Here is a 17,588-nt window from a genome sequence, read left to right on the forward strand (position 1 = left end):
ATATCTCAACACACTTTACATGGGATATTTATTTTCTAAGGCAAATATTACTCCTGAAATACTTGCAAAGCAAACTCACAGATTCCTCTCTTATAACCCAGATGTTGTCCCTCTCATTTTCTCAGTTGGTCTCCAGTCTGAATCTGCTATTGACATCCCTCACATGGTGGACCCTCGGCCTACAGCTGTAAAAAGGGGCCATTTAGTCAGGCCCTGTTCCATATTTCCCACGGCTACTAGAGTTATATAAAGGTTAGTTTAAGTGCGTGGGCAGGCATTGCTCCTCGTCATCATACTGCTGACTAGTATAAAATATAGGGGGACAGTGGAAACAATGGAGCTGTGGGCCTGAGGCTCTGGGTGGTCCCTGGCATTGTGGATCCCAGTCTGCCAGGGGTGGCAGTGATATTGTCAGTCACATCTCTGAGACATACAGTACATGCCAGGTTTTTATGACCCCCACAACAATCAACTTTTTGACTTGATTTCTGCCAAACTACCAGACAGACAGCTGTGGCTTGTTTAGTCTCACGGGCCCGTTGCCACCTCTCTGTCATTTATTCAAGCCGTGTGATTTTGAAGTGAAGAGTAAATCGACTTGAGCCTTCAGTTGGCGTGCTATCGCTCCAGCACGGTGACGTTGTTGATGGTCATAGAGGGCAGTAATGCAAATTGATATTAACATGTCAGAGGTCACACCCTGATGTTTAACTAGTTACGTATTTAAACATCTAACACATTTCATTGGTTCACTTTTAGATGTAACACCACAGACTAACGTGTCTGTAACCATAGAATCATGTTGTGTATGAGGTCATTCTGTTGTGTGCATATTTCAGCCTGGGCTCCTGGTGGTGGAGGGATCTCTGTGCTCCAGAGGGAAGGCTTCCTTTGTATGGTGTAACAGATCTCACCTCACAGTGGGTCCCTGGGGCTCCAGCTATACCGCACACACAGAGCTCCCTGAGTAACAGGGCGGTACCCTCACACACACACATAAAGAGTGCTTTGTGCCCTAACTCCTGGAGCTGTCAACCAACACCAGAGTTCTTCCTCACGAAGACTGAACTGAACATGACTGTTCAGAAGCGCTCAGCTCGGCTGCCCAGTTGGGGACAGACTGTTCTGCTGTTTATGCCTACACATATACAGTACAGTACATATCCATACTGAATTATACCTGAGCATGTCTCAGTCATAACAGATTACAATGACATTGAGTGTGATTTATCTGGATGGGTTGAGGTGTATTTTAGGAGACTTGGTAAGAACCTCACACGTCCTCCTCCGCGTCTGACCCTGGATGAGCTCTATTGTAAGTACATATTTTACCAGTAAAATCTACCTGCCCACTCATTCACCAATACAGTCTGAAAGAGAGATGGCGTGAGGGGATAACAGTAGTTAAATTATCTACTTCCAGTTCCTGCAGTCCTGCCCAATGCAATGCCTATCCATTATCCATTACACAGAACAACCACACGGCAGAAGTAAATACATTTTGGTGAGTATACATTTTAAAATTATAATAAGGTGGTCTCTGCCACTGAACCTGTCCTTGGAACCATCCCAACACTCTAGTCCAGCGGGTCAGTTTGTATGCTTTCTATCTCAACCCTGTGCTGACCTTCATTTTCTGCACTGGCCCTGATAAACATTTTCCCAATCCATGTTAGCTCTAGGCTCTGTTCTGTCACAACCAACCGCTCCTGAATTCCAGGCCTGCTAACTGACCAACCTCAGGGCTTCACAGCCTTTGTTCTGGACTTCAGAGGGGGAATACCTCAAAATCAAAAGCAGCACATTTCCTGTTCAACAATGATTCTGTTCACTACTTTAAAAGCAAAGTCAGGCAATTCAGTTTGTATGACAAATATAAACCTCTCTACACTCAGAATAGCATTAATTGTGTATGCTGATGGTATTCTCTGTACACTTGACAGAGAATCAAGGCATTGTTGCCATGGCGCCTTTATGGCAGCCTAGGCTGATTGCGCTGCTATTTTCATTGTAATGTATTGTTTTAAGTGTTTTTTAACATGCATTTTTATTTTGAGTAGCTAATCAGGTATTGATATTTTTTATCCAATCATTTTTTACTTCAATGTTGAAATCAGACAAAAAAATGCATCAACAAAGTAAAGCTAGCTGATTGCTTCTTTTGAATACCTGCATTGAAGAGTTTCACCTATTATCTCCTGGATGACAACAAAGGACAGGAATGGGGCACATTGGCATTGTTTACTTACGGAAGATTCCTTCATAATTTGAAAAAGATAAAACAAAGCCTGAGTAAGGAACTCAAAAAATGAGCAATTCAACTTGGAATCCTATGGAAAAAGCTCAAACATCGAGGATGGAGAGGTGGTAGGAAACGGCAAGGGCGCAACGTTGGAATTAGAAGTGGAGGGGGATATATATATTTTTTAAATATACAGTACCAGTCAGAAGTTTGGACACCTACTCATTCAAGGGTTTTCCTTTATTTTTGTATTATTTTCTACATTGTAGAATAATAATAAAGACATCAAAACTAGGAAATAACACATATGGAATCATGTAGTAACCAAAAAAATGTTGAACAAATCAAAATGTATTTTATATTTGAGATTCTTCAAAGTAGCCACCCTTTGTCTTGATGACAGCTTTGCACACTCTTGGCATTCTCTCAACCAGCTTCATGAGGTAGTCACCTGGAATGCATTTCAATTAACAGGTGTGCCTTGTTAAAAGTGTAATTTATTTAATGTGTTTGAGACAATCAGTTGTGTTGTGACAAGGTAGGGGTGGTATGCAGAAGATCGCCTTATTTGGTCAAATAAGCAAAGAGAAACGACAGTCCATCCTTACTTTAAGACATGAAGTTCAGTCAATGCGGAAAATTAAGACATTTTTACATTTATTCAAGTGCAGTCGTAAAAACCAAGCGCCCTGATGAAACTGGCTCTCATGAGGACCATCACAGGAAAGGAAGACCAAGAGTTACCTCTGCTGCAGGGGATAAATTCATTAGAATAACTGCACCTCAGATTGCAACATAAATAAATGCTTCACAGAGTTCAAGTAACAAACATAACTCATCTTCTGCACATCTATCACCCCAGTGTTTAATTTGCCATACTGTAATAATTCCGCCACTATGGCCTATTTATTGCCTCACCCCCCTTATCCTACCTCATTTGCACACACTGTATATAGACTTTCTCTATTGTATTATTGACTGTATGCTTGTTTATTCCATGTCTAACTCCGTGTTGTTGTTTGTGTCGCACTGCTTTGCTTTATTTTGGCCTGGTCGCAGTTGCAAAACTTTTCACCTAAATCCAGTGACATGAAGAAATGTTTGTTTGATGTCATGTTGAATTCACATTAGTTGACAACTCAACCAAATCTAAACTAAAACTAGACATTGAAATTACATGTGTGTCCAGTGGGTATCTCATTTACAACGGGCAAAAAGTTCCATGCGACTCACGCTGGCGTGTCACAATACCTGGTACTCTAGTCCTGGATCTTGGAACTGCTACTCACGCAGGTCCTGAATTTGTTTCAGACAGGGTTAGTTTGTGTTTCGCATGTGCTTAATAGCACAGATTAGAGCACCAAACTCTCTAAGATCCATACAGTTATACTGTATGTGAAAGGGCCCTATAAATCTCCCAATCCCCCCAGTGTGACACTAATCTATCGCCCCCTTAAAACCAACACAGTCTCTTTTAAGACAGTTTTCTGAGCTGATCACCTCTCTGTGTTCTACCCTCTTCAATGTTGTTATCCAAGTTGATTTCAACATTCCGTTGATTCAAGAAAATGTTCCTATGCCACTGACATCCTGACTTCCTTGGAGCCAACAACTCTAGACCTCATTATCACTGGAGAAGTCCCTGCCTCAGACCTGGATATACATGAGGTAGGTGTATCTGATGATAGAGATGTGACAATGTCTGTGAGTACTCCTGCACTTCAGCTCCGGCCAAGCACACTATTAAATTCAGAAACATCAAATCCCTTGACACGTCCGTCTTCCAGGAGTCTGCTTGCCTTGCCCTACAAGCTGATGTCATGAGTCCACCCCTGATGAGATGGTTAACCTATATAATAGCGCTCTAAGGAACAACTTAAACAGCCTACATGAAAAAACATGTAAAGTCTTCCATCATCAGTCATCTCCTCCCCCCTACAGACTCTGGCCATCCCACAGCAACTACCGAACAACGCAACATATTTGCTGAGTTCTTCAAGGCTAAAATCAACACCATCCAAAAGAACATTGTATCCTCCAACCCTAATCTCACTCTGGCTCCTACCCCACCACCCATATCTAGTCATCCTTTTAGTGACTTTGCCTTGACTTTGCCACCCTTTGCCTTGATGACAGCTTTGCACACTCTTGGCATTCTCTCAACCAGCTTCACCTGGAATGCTTTTCCAACAGTCTTGAAGGAGTTCCCACATATGCTGAGCACTTGTTGGCTGCTTTTCATACATTATGTGGTCCAACTCATCCCAAACCATCTCAATTTGGTTGAGCTTGGGTGATTGTGGAGGCCAGGTCATCTGATGCAGCACTCCATCACTCTCCTTCTTGGTCAAATAGCCCTTACACAGCCTGGAGGTGTGTTGGGTCATTGTGCTGTTGAAAAATACTCATGGTAGCATCCACATTAATATAGAAGTGTTTGGAAACATATTATATTCTTATTTACAATAAAAGTGACTCCAAAAGGACAATACATTATTTACCATTCATTACTATTGGGCACAAAATAATCTGAAACACAACCAAAACAGCAAATGAATCCAACAAATTTGTTGTCACAAGGTTGATGTAGTCAATGTGTGCTAGGAATATGGGACCAAATACTACACTTTTGATTTCTTCAATACACATACTGTATAAGTGAATTTGTCCCAATACATTTGGTCCCATTAAATAGAGGGACTATGTACAAAAGGACTGTAATTTCTAAACGGTTCACCAGATATGGATGACAATACCTTTAAATTAAAGCTGACAGTCTGCACTTTAACCTCATAGTCATTGTATTATTTATATTTTATATTTTATTTTATGCACTTTGAGATTTTTCATCTATAATGAAAAGTTCTTTACATATATAAAAGTAATATTACTTCTCTATAAACATCTAATCATGAGCATGACATGACCCAAATGAAGGAATACAAATCATCTCAGAGAATCTCATCCTGCAATCACAGCAAATAGTGAATATATTTATTTTAATTTGAAAGTATCTGATTATTTGATTATTTCTGACCTAATGTGATTCCTTAAAGATCAATGATAAATTGTCAAGTGGGATGACACACACTTAACAACCTCAGAGACTGGCCGCCCCCTGGTGGTGAGGGTAGGCAACAACATCTCCACCCCGCTGATCCTCAACACTGGGGCCCCACAAGGGTGCATTCTGAGCCCTCTCCTGTACTCCCTGTTCACCCACGACTGCGTGGCCACGCACGCCTCCAACTCAATCCTCAAGTTTGCGGACGACACAACAGTGGTAGGCTTGATTACCAACAACGACGAGACGGCCTACAGGGAGGAGGTGAGGGCCCTCGGAGTGTGGTGTCAGGAAAATAACCTCACACTCAACGTCAACAAAACTAAGGAGATGATTGTGGACTTCAGGAAACAGCAGAGGGAACACCCCCCTATCCACATCGATGGAACAGTAGTGGAGAGGGTAGTAAGTTTTAAGTTCCTCGGCGTACACATCACAGACAAACTGAATTGGTCCACCCACACAGACAGCATCGTGAAGAAGGCGCAGCAGCGCCTCTTCAACCTCAGGAGGCTGAAGAAATTTGGCTTGTCACCAAAAGCACTCACAAACATCTACAGATGCACAATCGAGAGCATCCTGTCGGGCTGTATCACTGCCTGGTACGGCAACTGCTCCGCCCACAACCGTAAGGCTCTCCAGAGGGTAGTGAGGTCTGCACAACGCATCACCGGGGGCAAACTACCTGCCCTCCAGGACACCTACACCACCCGATGTCACAGGAAGGCCATAAAGATCATCAAGGACAACAACCACCCGAGCCACTGCCTGTTCACCCCGCTATCATCCAGAAGGCGAGGTCAGTACAGGTGCATCAAAGCTGGGACCGAGAGACTGAAAAACAGCTTCTATCTCAAGGCCATCAGACTGTTAAACAGCCACCACTAACATTGAGTGGCTGCTGCCAACACACTGACTCAACTCCAGCCACTTTAATAATGGGAATTGATGGGAAATTATGTAAAATATATCACTAGCCACTTTAAACAATGCTACCTAATATAATGTTTACATACCCTACATTATTCATCTCATATATATACGTATATACTGTACTCTATATCATCTACTGCATCTTTATGTAATACATGTATCACTAGCCACTTTAACTATGCCACTTTGTTTACATACTCATCTCATATGTATATATTGCACTCAATACCATCTACTGTATCTTGCCTATGCCGCTCTGTACCATCACTCATTCATATATCTTTATGTACATATTCTTTATCCCCTTACACTTGTGTCTATAAGGTAGTAGTTTTGGAATTGTTAGCTAGATTACTTGTTGGTTATTACTACATTGTCGGAACTAGAAGCACAAGCATTTCGCTACACTCGCATTAACATCTGCTAACCATGTCTATGTGACAAATAAAATTTGATTATACTGTCACAAAGAAAGATATATCAACCACCACTTCTTTGCAAACCAAATCTCCATAGGCCCAATGTGTGACTGTGTGGTATTTGTAGTGTACTTGAGGTGGCTCCTCCAGGCTTGTGGTTATTGTGAGGTATTATAGAGTTGGGGGATTCACTTAAGAGTTTAAGAGGAGCATTACAGTAACCGTCCTACTTTATGCTCCAATTGGCACAAATGTAGTCCAACAGGACGTTAATTTAAGAATCCGTCTTAAATCCTCTCACGTGGCACCCCTCTCGCGGGGGTGCCATCTTCTTGTTCATCTAGACAGTTTGCTAATTTCATTCAGTTTATAATCCCTGTAGTGTTATTTAAACCTGATTATAGACAGAAAACAAAGGGTAAATGTGCAGAAACAGACCCGGAGCAGATTGTCTGTGTCTTAGATGCTTCTATCTCATTTTAAGATTCAGAACTTGATGAGTGAATTGATGGTCAACCCCAACTCATCATAACTAAAATTTAATGACCAGAACAAGTCCAGTAGTGAGGGTCTTGGGCTGTAAGTATCAAGCGTCTCAGAATGGGAGTGCTGATTTAGGATCAGTTTTGCCTTACAGATCACAATGGGCAAAAGGGAAAACGATGTCAGCAATCGCAGTCTGAGATGCTTGATACATGGCCTCTGATTCCAGTAAAGTGCAGATGGACTGTTTACTTCCAGAGCCAACAACACCCCAGAGACTACCCTATCAGTGATGACTGTCAGGACCCGAGCTATCATACTGTACATACCACGGTGGGGCTGCTCTCTGCTCTGCTCTCTGAGGGATCCTCCATCACACGACTTGCTGGAGAGACTTGCGTGCGGGGATGTAATTACACACCACAATTACAGTAGCTCTGATCTGATGATGATATCTTTCTAGAACAAACATCTGAGTGCACAGAGGTAACTGGAAGGCATGAACAACAGCATGGGACTTTCATCCAGAGCTGGGATTTTTCATCTTTGTAAGCATCCATCTTCTCCACAGGGAGACAAGGCAAGGCCATGGGAAAGCCAGTTGTCCATATCACTTTCAAGTTCAGGCTAAATCCTTCCCAAGTTACCAGATTTCGTTGTTGATTTATGTCCAATGGCAGCACTACATTACAGCATGCAATAAAATGGTAATAACATGGTAATAGTATGGTAACAAGGTATTTGTGTTGTAGTTCCACAAAGTGCCATCATTTGGATAGAAATGATCATGACTTCACATACAACAAAAAAAGACATCATCATTTGGTTTAAGTTAGCTACAAAACCACTTTATTTAAAAAGCAGATTATATAATCTACAGTTAAATGATACGTCCCGATTTTTAATACATTAAATAACTTTAGACTTTTTCATGTTTAGATAAATAAATCTAGTTTCCTTTTTTATGAACGATCTAGGTAATCAAACACTTATACAAAAGCGATACAAAAGTGATGTGACAGAGGTGTCATATGTGCTTATTGAAAACTACTGATAGGAGAGAGAGAAGTCTTCACTTTCAGAGTGATTTATGACAGAGGATGAAAGGAAAAGTAGCCTCTTTATGCACAGGTCTGGGGAAACTAGCTGTGTGCTATGCAATAGAAATGGAACTGAAGTAGTATTTTTAAAAGAGGTGTATTAAGACATCGTTAAAGGGGATCAACTCTTGTCAAGTTTAAACATTTTCTGCTTTAATGGAAAATGATTTGAGATTGATGAGTGGGTCTTATTGTACTATTCAAACTACAGTTCAGAAAATGCCATTGCCTCATTCTTCAAGTATATTACACATTCCTTGACTAGGAGTCTCATCATACTATGCTGAGATTCAGTTTATCTACCATCAAAGGGAATTTCCCAGCAAAAACATGTACTCCAGGGACACTAGCCTTTTCACTTCTGTAAATGTACAACTGGGAGCAGAGCAAAAATTAAACAACAGTTTGCCAAACATACACTAATAATTACATTCCAAAGAATCTCATCGAGGGATACATCAGAAAGCACATGATGCCTGTGTCGGCCACTCCTCTCCGTAATCTCTACGTCAGCCTCCTTGTCTGTTAGATTCAGTAGTATGAGAGGACAGTTCCTCTGACTAGGCTACTGTGAGCAGGTACTGGGTAGGCCTGAGTCAGAGCCTTAACCCATCCTTTCTGTTGGAGAGCGATTGAGAGAGCATGGGTCGTTTTGTGGAGCTGGATGGCCGTTGTCCTGCTCACTCAACAAGGTACATGCACCATGGCACTGCCACTGGTGCACGCACGCACACACACACACACACACACACACACACACACACACACACACACACACACACACACACACACACACACACACACACACACTTCTGTACACACTGAGTATACCAAACATTAAGAACACCTTCCTAATATTGAGTTACACCACGTTTGCACTCAGAACAGCCTCAATTCATCGGACATGGACTCTACAAGGTGTTGAAAGCCTTCCGGAGGGATGCTGGTCCATGTTGACTCCAATGCTTCCCACAGTTGTGTCAAGTTGGCTGGATGTCCTTTGGCTGGTGGACCATTCTTGATACACGCGGGAAAAACCCAACACCGTTACAGTTTTTGACACAAACCGGTGCGCTTTACATCTACACCATAACCTGTTCAAAGCCACTTAAATATGTTGTCTTACCCATTCACCCTCTGAATGGCACACAAAACACAATCCATGTCTCAATTGTCTCAAGGCTTAAAAATCAGGTTGAACCTGTCTTCAACTACACTGATTGAAGTGGATTTAACAAGTGACATCACCTGGATTCATCTGGTCAGTCTATGCCATGGAAAGAGCAGTTCTTAATGTTTAGTACACTCAGAGTCTATAGACCAACAGACTAACACACACACACACACAGCGAGGGAAAACACGGGGGATGGATTCCCAGAGACATGGGTTGGACCAGCAACTCCCACAACCAACCAGACAATCAGATCAACCAGTAGGTATGACACAGTAACGTGTGCATGAGGAGGATATGTGGGGACTCTCGATGGTCAGACACTCATTTACTCAGTGCTACCATATGGGTCAAATAAACAGTGTGTGGAACTGTACATGTTAACAGGTCTGTGGATCGCATGACCAAGCAGAGTGACAACACAGAGGCCTCTAGGACATGTGTCCATGAGGAGAAATGAAACAACGGAGCAATACCCTTCAGAGGACCGTTAAGACGGTGACAGCTCGCTTGGCCTCCGATTCCATTTGATAATAATAACGCAGCAAAAAAATACACTACACTTCTAGAATCTTATGTGGAAAATGTCTGCAAAATATATAGGCAATCTACGTGCTTCTAACTTTTTATCTTGTTATATAATCGTTGAGACACTGCTTGTGAATTTCTCGAGGTCACGTCTTCTAAGACTGCTAAGTGGAATGAGTGCCAGCCCAGGCTAGCGCTGTGGCTACTGGCTACTGACAGGGCATTTGGTGCCACAAACATCCACTATGCCAAGTAGCACTGGAGCAAAGGGATGGTACAGGAGACTATGTCACAGAGTCACATGAAGGGATGGTACAGGAGACTGTGTCACAGAGTCACATGAAGGGATGGTTCAGGAGGGTGTGTCACAGAGTCACATGAAGGGATGATACAGGAGGGTGTGTCACAGAGTCACATGAAGGGATGGTACAGGAGGGTGTGTCACAGAGTCACATGAAGGGATGGTACAGGAGACTGTGTCACAGAGTCACATGAAGGGATGGTTCAGGAGGGTGTGTCACAGAGTCACATGAAGGGATGGTACAGGGGACTGTGTCACAGAGTCACATGAAGGGATGATACAGGAGGGTGTGTCACAGAGTCACATGAAGGGATGGTACAGGAGACTATGTCACAGAGTCACATGAAGGGATGGTACAGGACACTGTGTCACAGAGTCACATGAAGGGATGGTACAGGAGGGTGTGTCACAGAGTCACATGAAGGGATGGTACAGGAGACTGTGTCACAGAGTCACATGAAGGAGCTCGGTTGTTGCTGGTATACTCAGTACCCTTGCATAGCCAAAAGGAGCCGTAGCTAGCTGGATTGTGCCATTGTCACTGTCACCATGCGGTAAGGTTTCTCAGTGGAAGGCCACTCTGAAGGCACAGCATGTCCAACCCTCTAACCCTGCCAGACAGTGCTGGAATGTTATGTAGCGGCCTGTTTCATGGCCTCCCAGCCTCCTGGCAGAGACGCTGTCCGGCTCTCTCTCTCTCTGACAGAGGAGCAGTAAATGCATCATGGCATTGGGCTTCAGCTCGAAGGAATGAAGAAAACAGAAAGGCAGTAAAAAAAGAGAGGGATGGAGAGAGAGTGGCCCCCTCCCTCCATCCAGGCCAGTCCCCACTGTGATGAATGTGCAGGGGTCATTGTGCTGACGTCAGCCAGGGTATCTGGGTGGGCTGGGGCCTCAGCCTGCTTCACTGTTCACAGACCAAAAGGAGGGAGAAAAAAACTGATGAGAGAGAGAGAGAGAGAGAGAGAGAGAGAGAGAGAGAGAGGGAGAGGGAGAAAGGGAGAGAGAGACGTGGACTCTCCCAGCCCGGTCTTGTGACTTGTCCATGGCCCTGTATCTATCTCCTCTCCCCAGGGCACGGCCGGCAAGTAGAGAGCGAAGTCTCCCAGGGTCTGACTGTTCCGAAGTTCCCGGGATTCCGTGGGCGGGGGATTCCTTCTTCTTTCTGCTATGTTGTCTCAGGTCACCTGGGAGGCGGGTCAGCGGTGGGTTGGGGTTGGTTCCTCTCACAGCTCAGTGACGTGTAGTGGGTAGCTGGGGGGCGGGTGGGCGGGCACCGGGACCTTTAGCCTGCGGATGTGGCAGCTGTGACAGAGCAGGTGGCAATCCAGGGGGTAACAGCGGTGACCCTCCTCGTCATTTAGCTGGAGGCCACAGTCCTACAACACCAAGGGAGAGAGATAGACTCAGTGAACTGCAGTAGCTGGACATTTGTGAAGGAAAATATTATATGCACCCATCTAGGGTTGGGCGATATGACGATATATATCGTGTGACGATAGAAAAACGTCTATCGCTTCATATTATGCTCTATCGTTTATTTTGTTGTGTCGCAAATCACACTCTTTACAGCAATATCTTTTGTCAATTGGACAACACTTTGCGTTCTTCCACATGGAAATTTGTAACACAAACAAACATGGAGGACAGTGAATGTCACACACGAGCACAGAGACACGGAGCTCGTACCTAAAAGAGGGGATACTACGGTCACGTAGACGTGGTTTGGGGATGAAAAGTTTGACACAGACCAGAAAACCGTCCTCTGCAAAAATATGCCGCAGGCCGGTCCCGACAACATTCTCAAACACCACTAACCTATTTTCCCACCTACGCAAGAATCATGTGAAACAGTATGGAGAGAGTCTACAGATGAGACCCAAACAAGTACAGTCGAGTGCTCAAAACAACCCCCCCGACTCAGGCGTTGCAAGAGGCTTTTGCCCGCGGCACATCATATGGCAAAGCATCACGAAGATGGAATGAGGTAACAGCTGCTGTTACAACTTACATCTGCAAAGACAAGGCCCCAGTTTACACGGTCCAGAAACAGGGGTTTCATGTGCTAACACTCGACCCAAGGTACCAAATACAAATTGATATGTAACATGTATTAATGCCAAAATAACATGCAAAACAGGCAAGCCCCCCCAATATATATATATATTTTAGGCCTATTTTTATTTTGTTTGCAACTATAGTTGAAGTGTATTATATTGACCTTTTGAGATTTTATACATTTTATATTTTAGTTGAAACTTTTATATAACTTTTATATTTTAGTTGAAACTTTTATATAACTTTTATATTTTAGTTGAAACTGTGCACAAAGGTTCTAAATAAAAGGAGAAATAATCAAACATGAGTAAGTACCTTTTATTTGTTGAGTATAATTCAAAATGTAATAAGAAATAGGCCTTTACATGTGGTCATTTAATAGAAGCTATTTATTTATTACAGAAAATGTGCTAAATCACGATGTGTATCGTTATCGGGATATGTAATTACCTATATCGGGAAATGAGGTTTTGGCCATATTGCCCAGCCCTACACCCATCCAATGCCTTTGAGCAGGTGCTGGATATCAAAACTATCCATATTTCAAATATTTACTGTACCTTTTATACCTCTCGACTGATATGAGAGGCCGCTGATGGGTATTCCTGTCAAGTTTACGAAGAGGTGGAGTTTGGGTATGAAGTTAGAGCGTTGGGCCAGTAACCGAAAGGTTGCTAGATCGAATCCCCAAGCTGACAAGGTAAAAATCTGTCGTTCTGCCCCTGAACAAAGCAGTTAACTCACTGTTCCTAGGCCACCATTGTAAATAAGAATTTGTTCTTAACTGACTTGCCTGGTTAAATTAAAAAAATAATAATTACATACGGGGCTCTTAACCATTTTTTAAATATGTGATGAATTTTCCATCCCCTGCCGACCTGGACTTTAGACCCCTGTAATGACTGTCAACCCCACAGAGGCTGCTGAATGATTACCTATTGTCTACATAATACCTTTATCACTCACCTAGACGGGATACGAGCTATTCCCTGGAATGTGTGATAATGAAATGAGTAAACCAGCTTTTGCCATTAAACATGGAATTCTTGATCAAACTCACACACACTTACAATCACACTTTATTTGAGCCCTGGTTACAATGACTCACACTTGACACAGCTATCATTAAACTGCTGTGTTAATGAATGCACTGTCAGGAATTCAATTTGGCTGACTTCACTAATTACTTTGATTACACTGAGGTTTGTAGGTCACGTGGGATGATTTCCTGTACATGTGTCTGAGTGAGTAAGTGGTCTGAGCGGTCTCTCAGAGTGCTGAGATTCCAGGGTAGTCAAACAACGACCCCTGGTCCAGCGCTATCAGCCCTACCCTCTCCTCTCCCACAGGTCAACTCTGGAATGTGCCTGGACAATGAGTCACCACATTGGGTTGCCCCTCACTCAGGATCAGTTTGTGTGTGTAGTGCACATACTCACAGAAACATACACGCACACTGCCGTAGCATTTACACTAAAATGGATTAATGATCATAGCCAATGTGCTGGCTACGTTCAACACATACAGAAACACAAACAGGTTGGTAATGACATTGTCTCACCTCACAGTGATAGCACTCCACATGGTAGTCCTTGTCCATGGACACCACCCGGATGGTCTCCTCAGAGCCCTGTCAGGAAACACACACAGTCAGTCAGACCCTCCCGTCTCCACTGGCACCAACAACCAGAGCTGTATATTAAGAGAGTTGGGTCAGAACGGACGCCATGGGTTTTAGAAGGGACACCCTGTTAGTGCCTTTATTCTCAAAATGTAGGAGTTGTAACAATACGAGATCGCCTCCGACAATTCCCTATGAAATGACCCGCTGTAAACAAGCAAAACAGAGCAGCGAATTTAACAGACGTTTTTATTGATTAGCATTCGGGATGAAGTGTATCCATGTCGGTACTGTGTTGTGGTGTCAACTAATTGCTCATCTGCCTTCACTGGAAATCTTCATAGATTTTGAAAACTATCAGAAATAAAGAGCACAGCGCGGAAGCGTCAATTATCACTTAGCAACGGCTATGGAGGAGAAAATGGCAATCTCGGAACGTTCAGACAGAAACCGCATTGGCCCAACCCTCGACAGTATATATTATATATGACTCTGACAACTAGTGACAGGAGCTAAGAGGATACAAGCAGTCATTGGCACATCATTACCTGAGCAGGGAGGATTGGCTGGTTGCATGAGGCACATTTAGGGGCAAAGACCCTGTGGGGGAAACAGAGTAGAAGTTAAGTCTTGGTACATGCTGCATAATTTATATCAGTTTCAGCACAAACCAGGATTTAAAGAGTACGTACTGTGGAATGAAGAAACTCTTGCATGCAGACTTCATCACATGTTGGCATTTTCTATGAGAGACACATGTCCTTACGTGTGGTAGTCTTTAACACAGTAGATGTTGTTCTCCACGTCCACAGTGAAAGGCACTCCGTCCAGACCCTCTGTGCAGACCACACAGCGGAAGCAGCCAGGGTGGTAGGACTTGCCCAGTGCCTGCAGGATCTACACACACACACACACACACACACACACACACACACACACACACACACACACACACACACACACACACACACACACACACACACACACACACACACACACACACACACACACACACACACACACACACACACACACACACAGATAAGAGTAAGGCTAGAGATTGAGGCCTCTCAGTAGGAGTCAATCACACCAGCCCGTTGGCATTCAGATATAGAAACAAAACTAAACTAGGGGGTATGATGCCATATGTCAAGAAGAGATACAGTACTGCCAAAGAGAGATCCCAGAGAGGGACAGGCATACTGTTCTGCTGATTGTCTCCTATCACTATCTAGCAGGCCCTCCTACAGTATTAGGTTATTTCTTACCATTTCCATGATGAGGTGACCACATACAAAGCACTTCTCTGCCGTCTGCTGAAAGCCAGAGTACTGTAGGAGATTAAAAAAAGAGACTTATCACGGAGTTTGTTTTGATTCTAACATGTAGCAATGGAAACTGTTACATGGTGAATGTTAACTGTGTATGGTTGAGACTTGGGAGTGCAGCATTACAAAAGAGAGGATGGCTAAATATGACACCTTTAAGTGTTTGAGACAGGGTTGGGGTTAATTCTAATTTCCTTCTCCCTGTAAATTCCATCTAATTCAGATTTAATTGTATGTCAGTCTTTGAATTCAGAGATAATTCAATTCCTCTCAATTCCAATGTTAAGTCAATTCCAATAATTAAATTCCCAATTCAATATTTTCCTGAACAATTCCACAAATATTCAATTCCATTTAAATTCAAACAGTCCAAATAGTCTTCATTCCAAGTCAATTCCAATTGAATTAGAATTGTTTTCAATGTCAATTCTCCACTTCTTAAATGATTTCAAGAATTTAATTGGAATTTCAAATTCAATTGGAATTGACCCCAACCCTGGTTTGAGAACCCCTAACACTATGACCTAAATGTAAATGTAGGGACCCAGAGTACAGCCTAAATGACACCATCTATAGGGGGTGCTGCTGGTCTCTTTATATTGATGCGAAAGGAGTTGGTCCTTTTTCCTTTGTCTCCTTTCTTGGTTGAGATGTTTATGAGAGACCAGCGGCATTGCTGAAACGATACCTGTCCTAAACCAAACCCATCAGAGCACTCTACTAACAGAAGGAGTACAGCACACATCCAGTCCTCAGCTCTCTACTATTGGTGGTCTCCAAAAGTCTGCACCACAGTCACACAAACACAAGGAGATGTACCCGAACTCGAGGTAAGACATGTGTAACTTGAACATAAGATATCACATTGAAGTCAATGAGGGATTTAAATGTGAGTTATACATGCATTACCATCGTTATGTTTGTCCCATAGTGACCATCTGCAAAGCACATGACCCTGAGGTCATGACCTGATGAGAGGAGGGGGAGGGTAATGGCGGGACAGGGGAAGCAGGTGGAGATGCGGTGGTGAGGGGTGCATGGGAAGGGTGACTCCAGATTTCCACTTTAACCCACCAAGACAGACCATGACGGGGCAGAGCTGGTGGTCAATATTCTGAGGAAGCTAGGGACTTTATCACATCCACCATCTGATCCCTTTAGGATCTATTCTTTACATCTATAGTATGTGGAAACCCAATACCAGTCTTAGCACTCATCCTCTGAACCAATTGAAAGTCTGTTTTAGGGGGCAATGTCTATGTGTAATGGAGTGATTCATGTACATTAAGTAAGTAAATGGCAACCTAACAACCTAATTCAGTAGTAATAAGGTCTGTATCTTTTTGGAAGACAAAAACGACTGCTATAAAACACCTGGTTCCCATTGATCATAGATTGACGGATGTCTATAAGAGATCAATACATAGTAATAACTTGTGTCTGTTTCCCATTGTGTTCAACCTGGGCAGATGGATACATCATACAGGAGTCCGTCTGAGGCCTGCAGCTGCCCACAGCCACTCTGCCTCCCTCTATAATTCTAAGTGCTGGGGAGTAATGGGATGAGAGCAGTGGGGTAATTGTGCTCCTTGGGGAAATTTGGGGGAAATTAGTGGGAATTGGAGGGGTGGTGCTTAACTTTAATTGTAGCAGTGAAAGTCTGTTTTCTCTGGAGGGTTTTGAATGTGCAACCGCTCCTCTCCCAAGTCTGTGATGAACATAACATAAACATAAATGCATGTGCATAAGGAGGCATGCAGGGACAACAGATGTTGTAACTCACCAGGAAGTCCTCTTCACAGTAGACCTTGCCGTTGACGTTGTAGAAAGCTTTCCCTCTCAGCCTCCTCCCTGAAGAAGAGAAGTAAGAGTGTGAGCTGGGGTATAGAAGTGTTCCTGTATCAGACCCTGTCAAAGTGAAGACTGTCAAAATGTTGCTATGTGATTTTACCCAACCCGTAGGCTATGATAAAGTTACTTCATCAAGGAAATAGTGTTTCCAGCCTTTTGAACAATGCTGAAATGCTCCAGGGGTTCTCCTGATGATATTTTAAATACATTTTACAAAACTGTATGGTTGAGAATAAACAGTAATGGGAGTTGACTTTTTGCCTCCTACTCCCCTGACTCCTCTCTGTTCCATTAAAGACACAACGATAACAGATGTCAACAGGAAACACCAGTGACTAAAGCAGATGATAGTAGCATAATGTAGGTTTACTCGTTTGAGGTCCACACTACTGTTGCAATACCCTGGTCATCCATTGATCCCCATGGGACTCCTTCTACTTAGAACCAGCAAACAATCAATACAGCCCCACCATCCAGACCAGGCCCAA

The 17,588-nt window shown here is 43.2% G+C and overlaps 1 protein-coding gene across 1 annotated transcript in view; it reads right to left on the minus strand.

Moving 5' to 3' along the window:
* Positions 1-7,967: 7,967 nt before the first annotated feature.
* The window catches only part of LOC109881366 (Wilms tumor protein 1-interacting protein homolog), a 33,486-nt gene continuing 23,865 nt past the window's right edge, over positions 7,968-17,588 (minus strand). Inside the window, exons 3-8 of the mRNA XM_031814410.1 lie at positions 17,033-17,100; positions 15,190-15,252; positions 14,688-14,818; positions 14,470-14,521; positions 13,862-13,930; positions 7,968-11,621 (exon numbers count right to left, since the gene is read on the minus strand). Of these exons, the coding sequence (XP_031670270.1) occupies positions 11,469-11,621; positions 13,862-13,930; positions 14,470-14,521; positions 14,688-14,818; positions 15,190-15,252; positions 17,033-17,100 (536 nt within the window). The 3' untranslated portion in view covers positions 7,968-11,468. The remainder of the gene's footprint in view (positions 11,622-13,861; positions 13,931-14,469; positions 14,522-14,687; positions 14,819-15,189; positions 15,253-17,032; positions 17,101-17,588) is intronic.

Source organism: Oncorhynchus kisutch, linkage group LG3 (genome assembly GCF_002021735.2).
Source record: "Oncorhynchus kisutch isolate 150728-3 linkage group LG3, Okis_V2, whole genome shotgun sequence".
NCBI classification, from domain to species: Eukaryota; Metazoa; Chordata; class Actinopteri; order Salmoniformes; family Salmonidae; genus Oncorhynchus; species Oncorhynchus kisutch.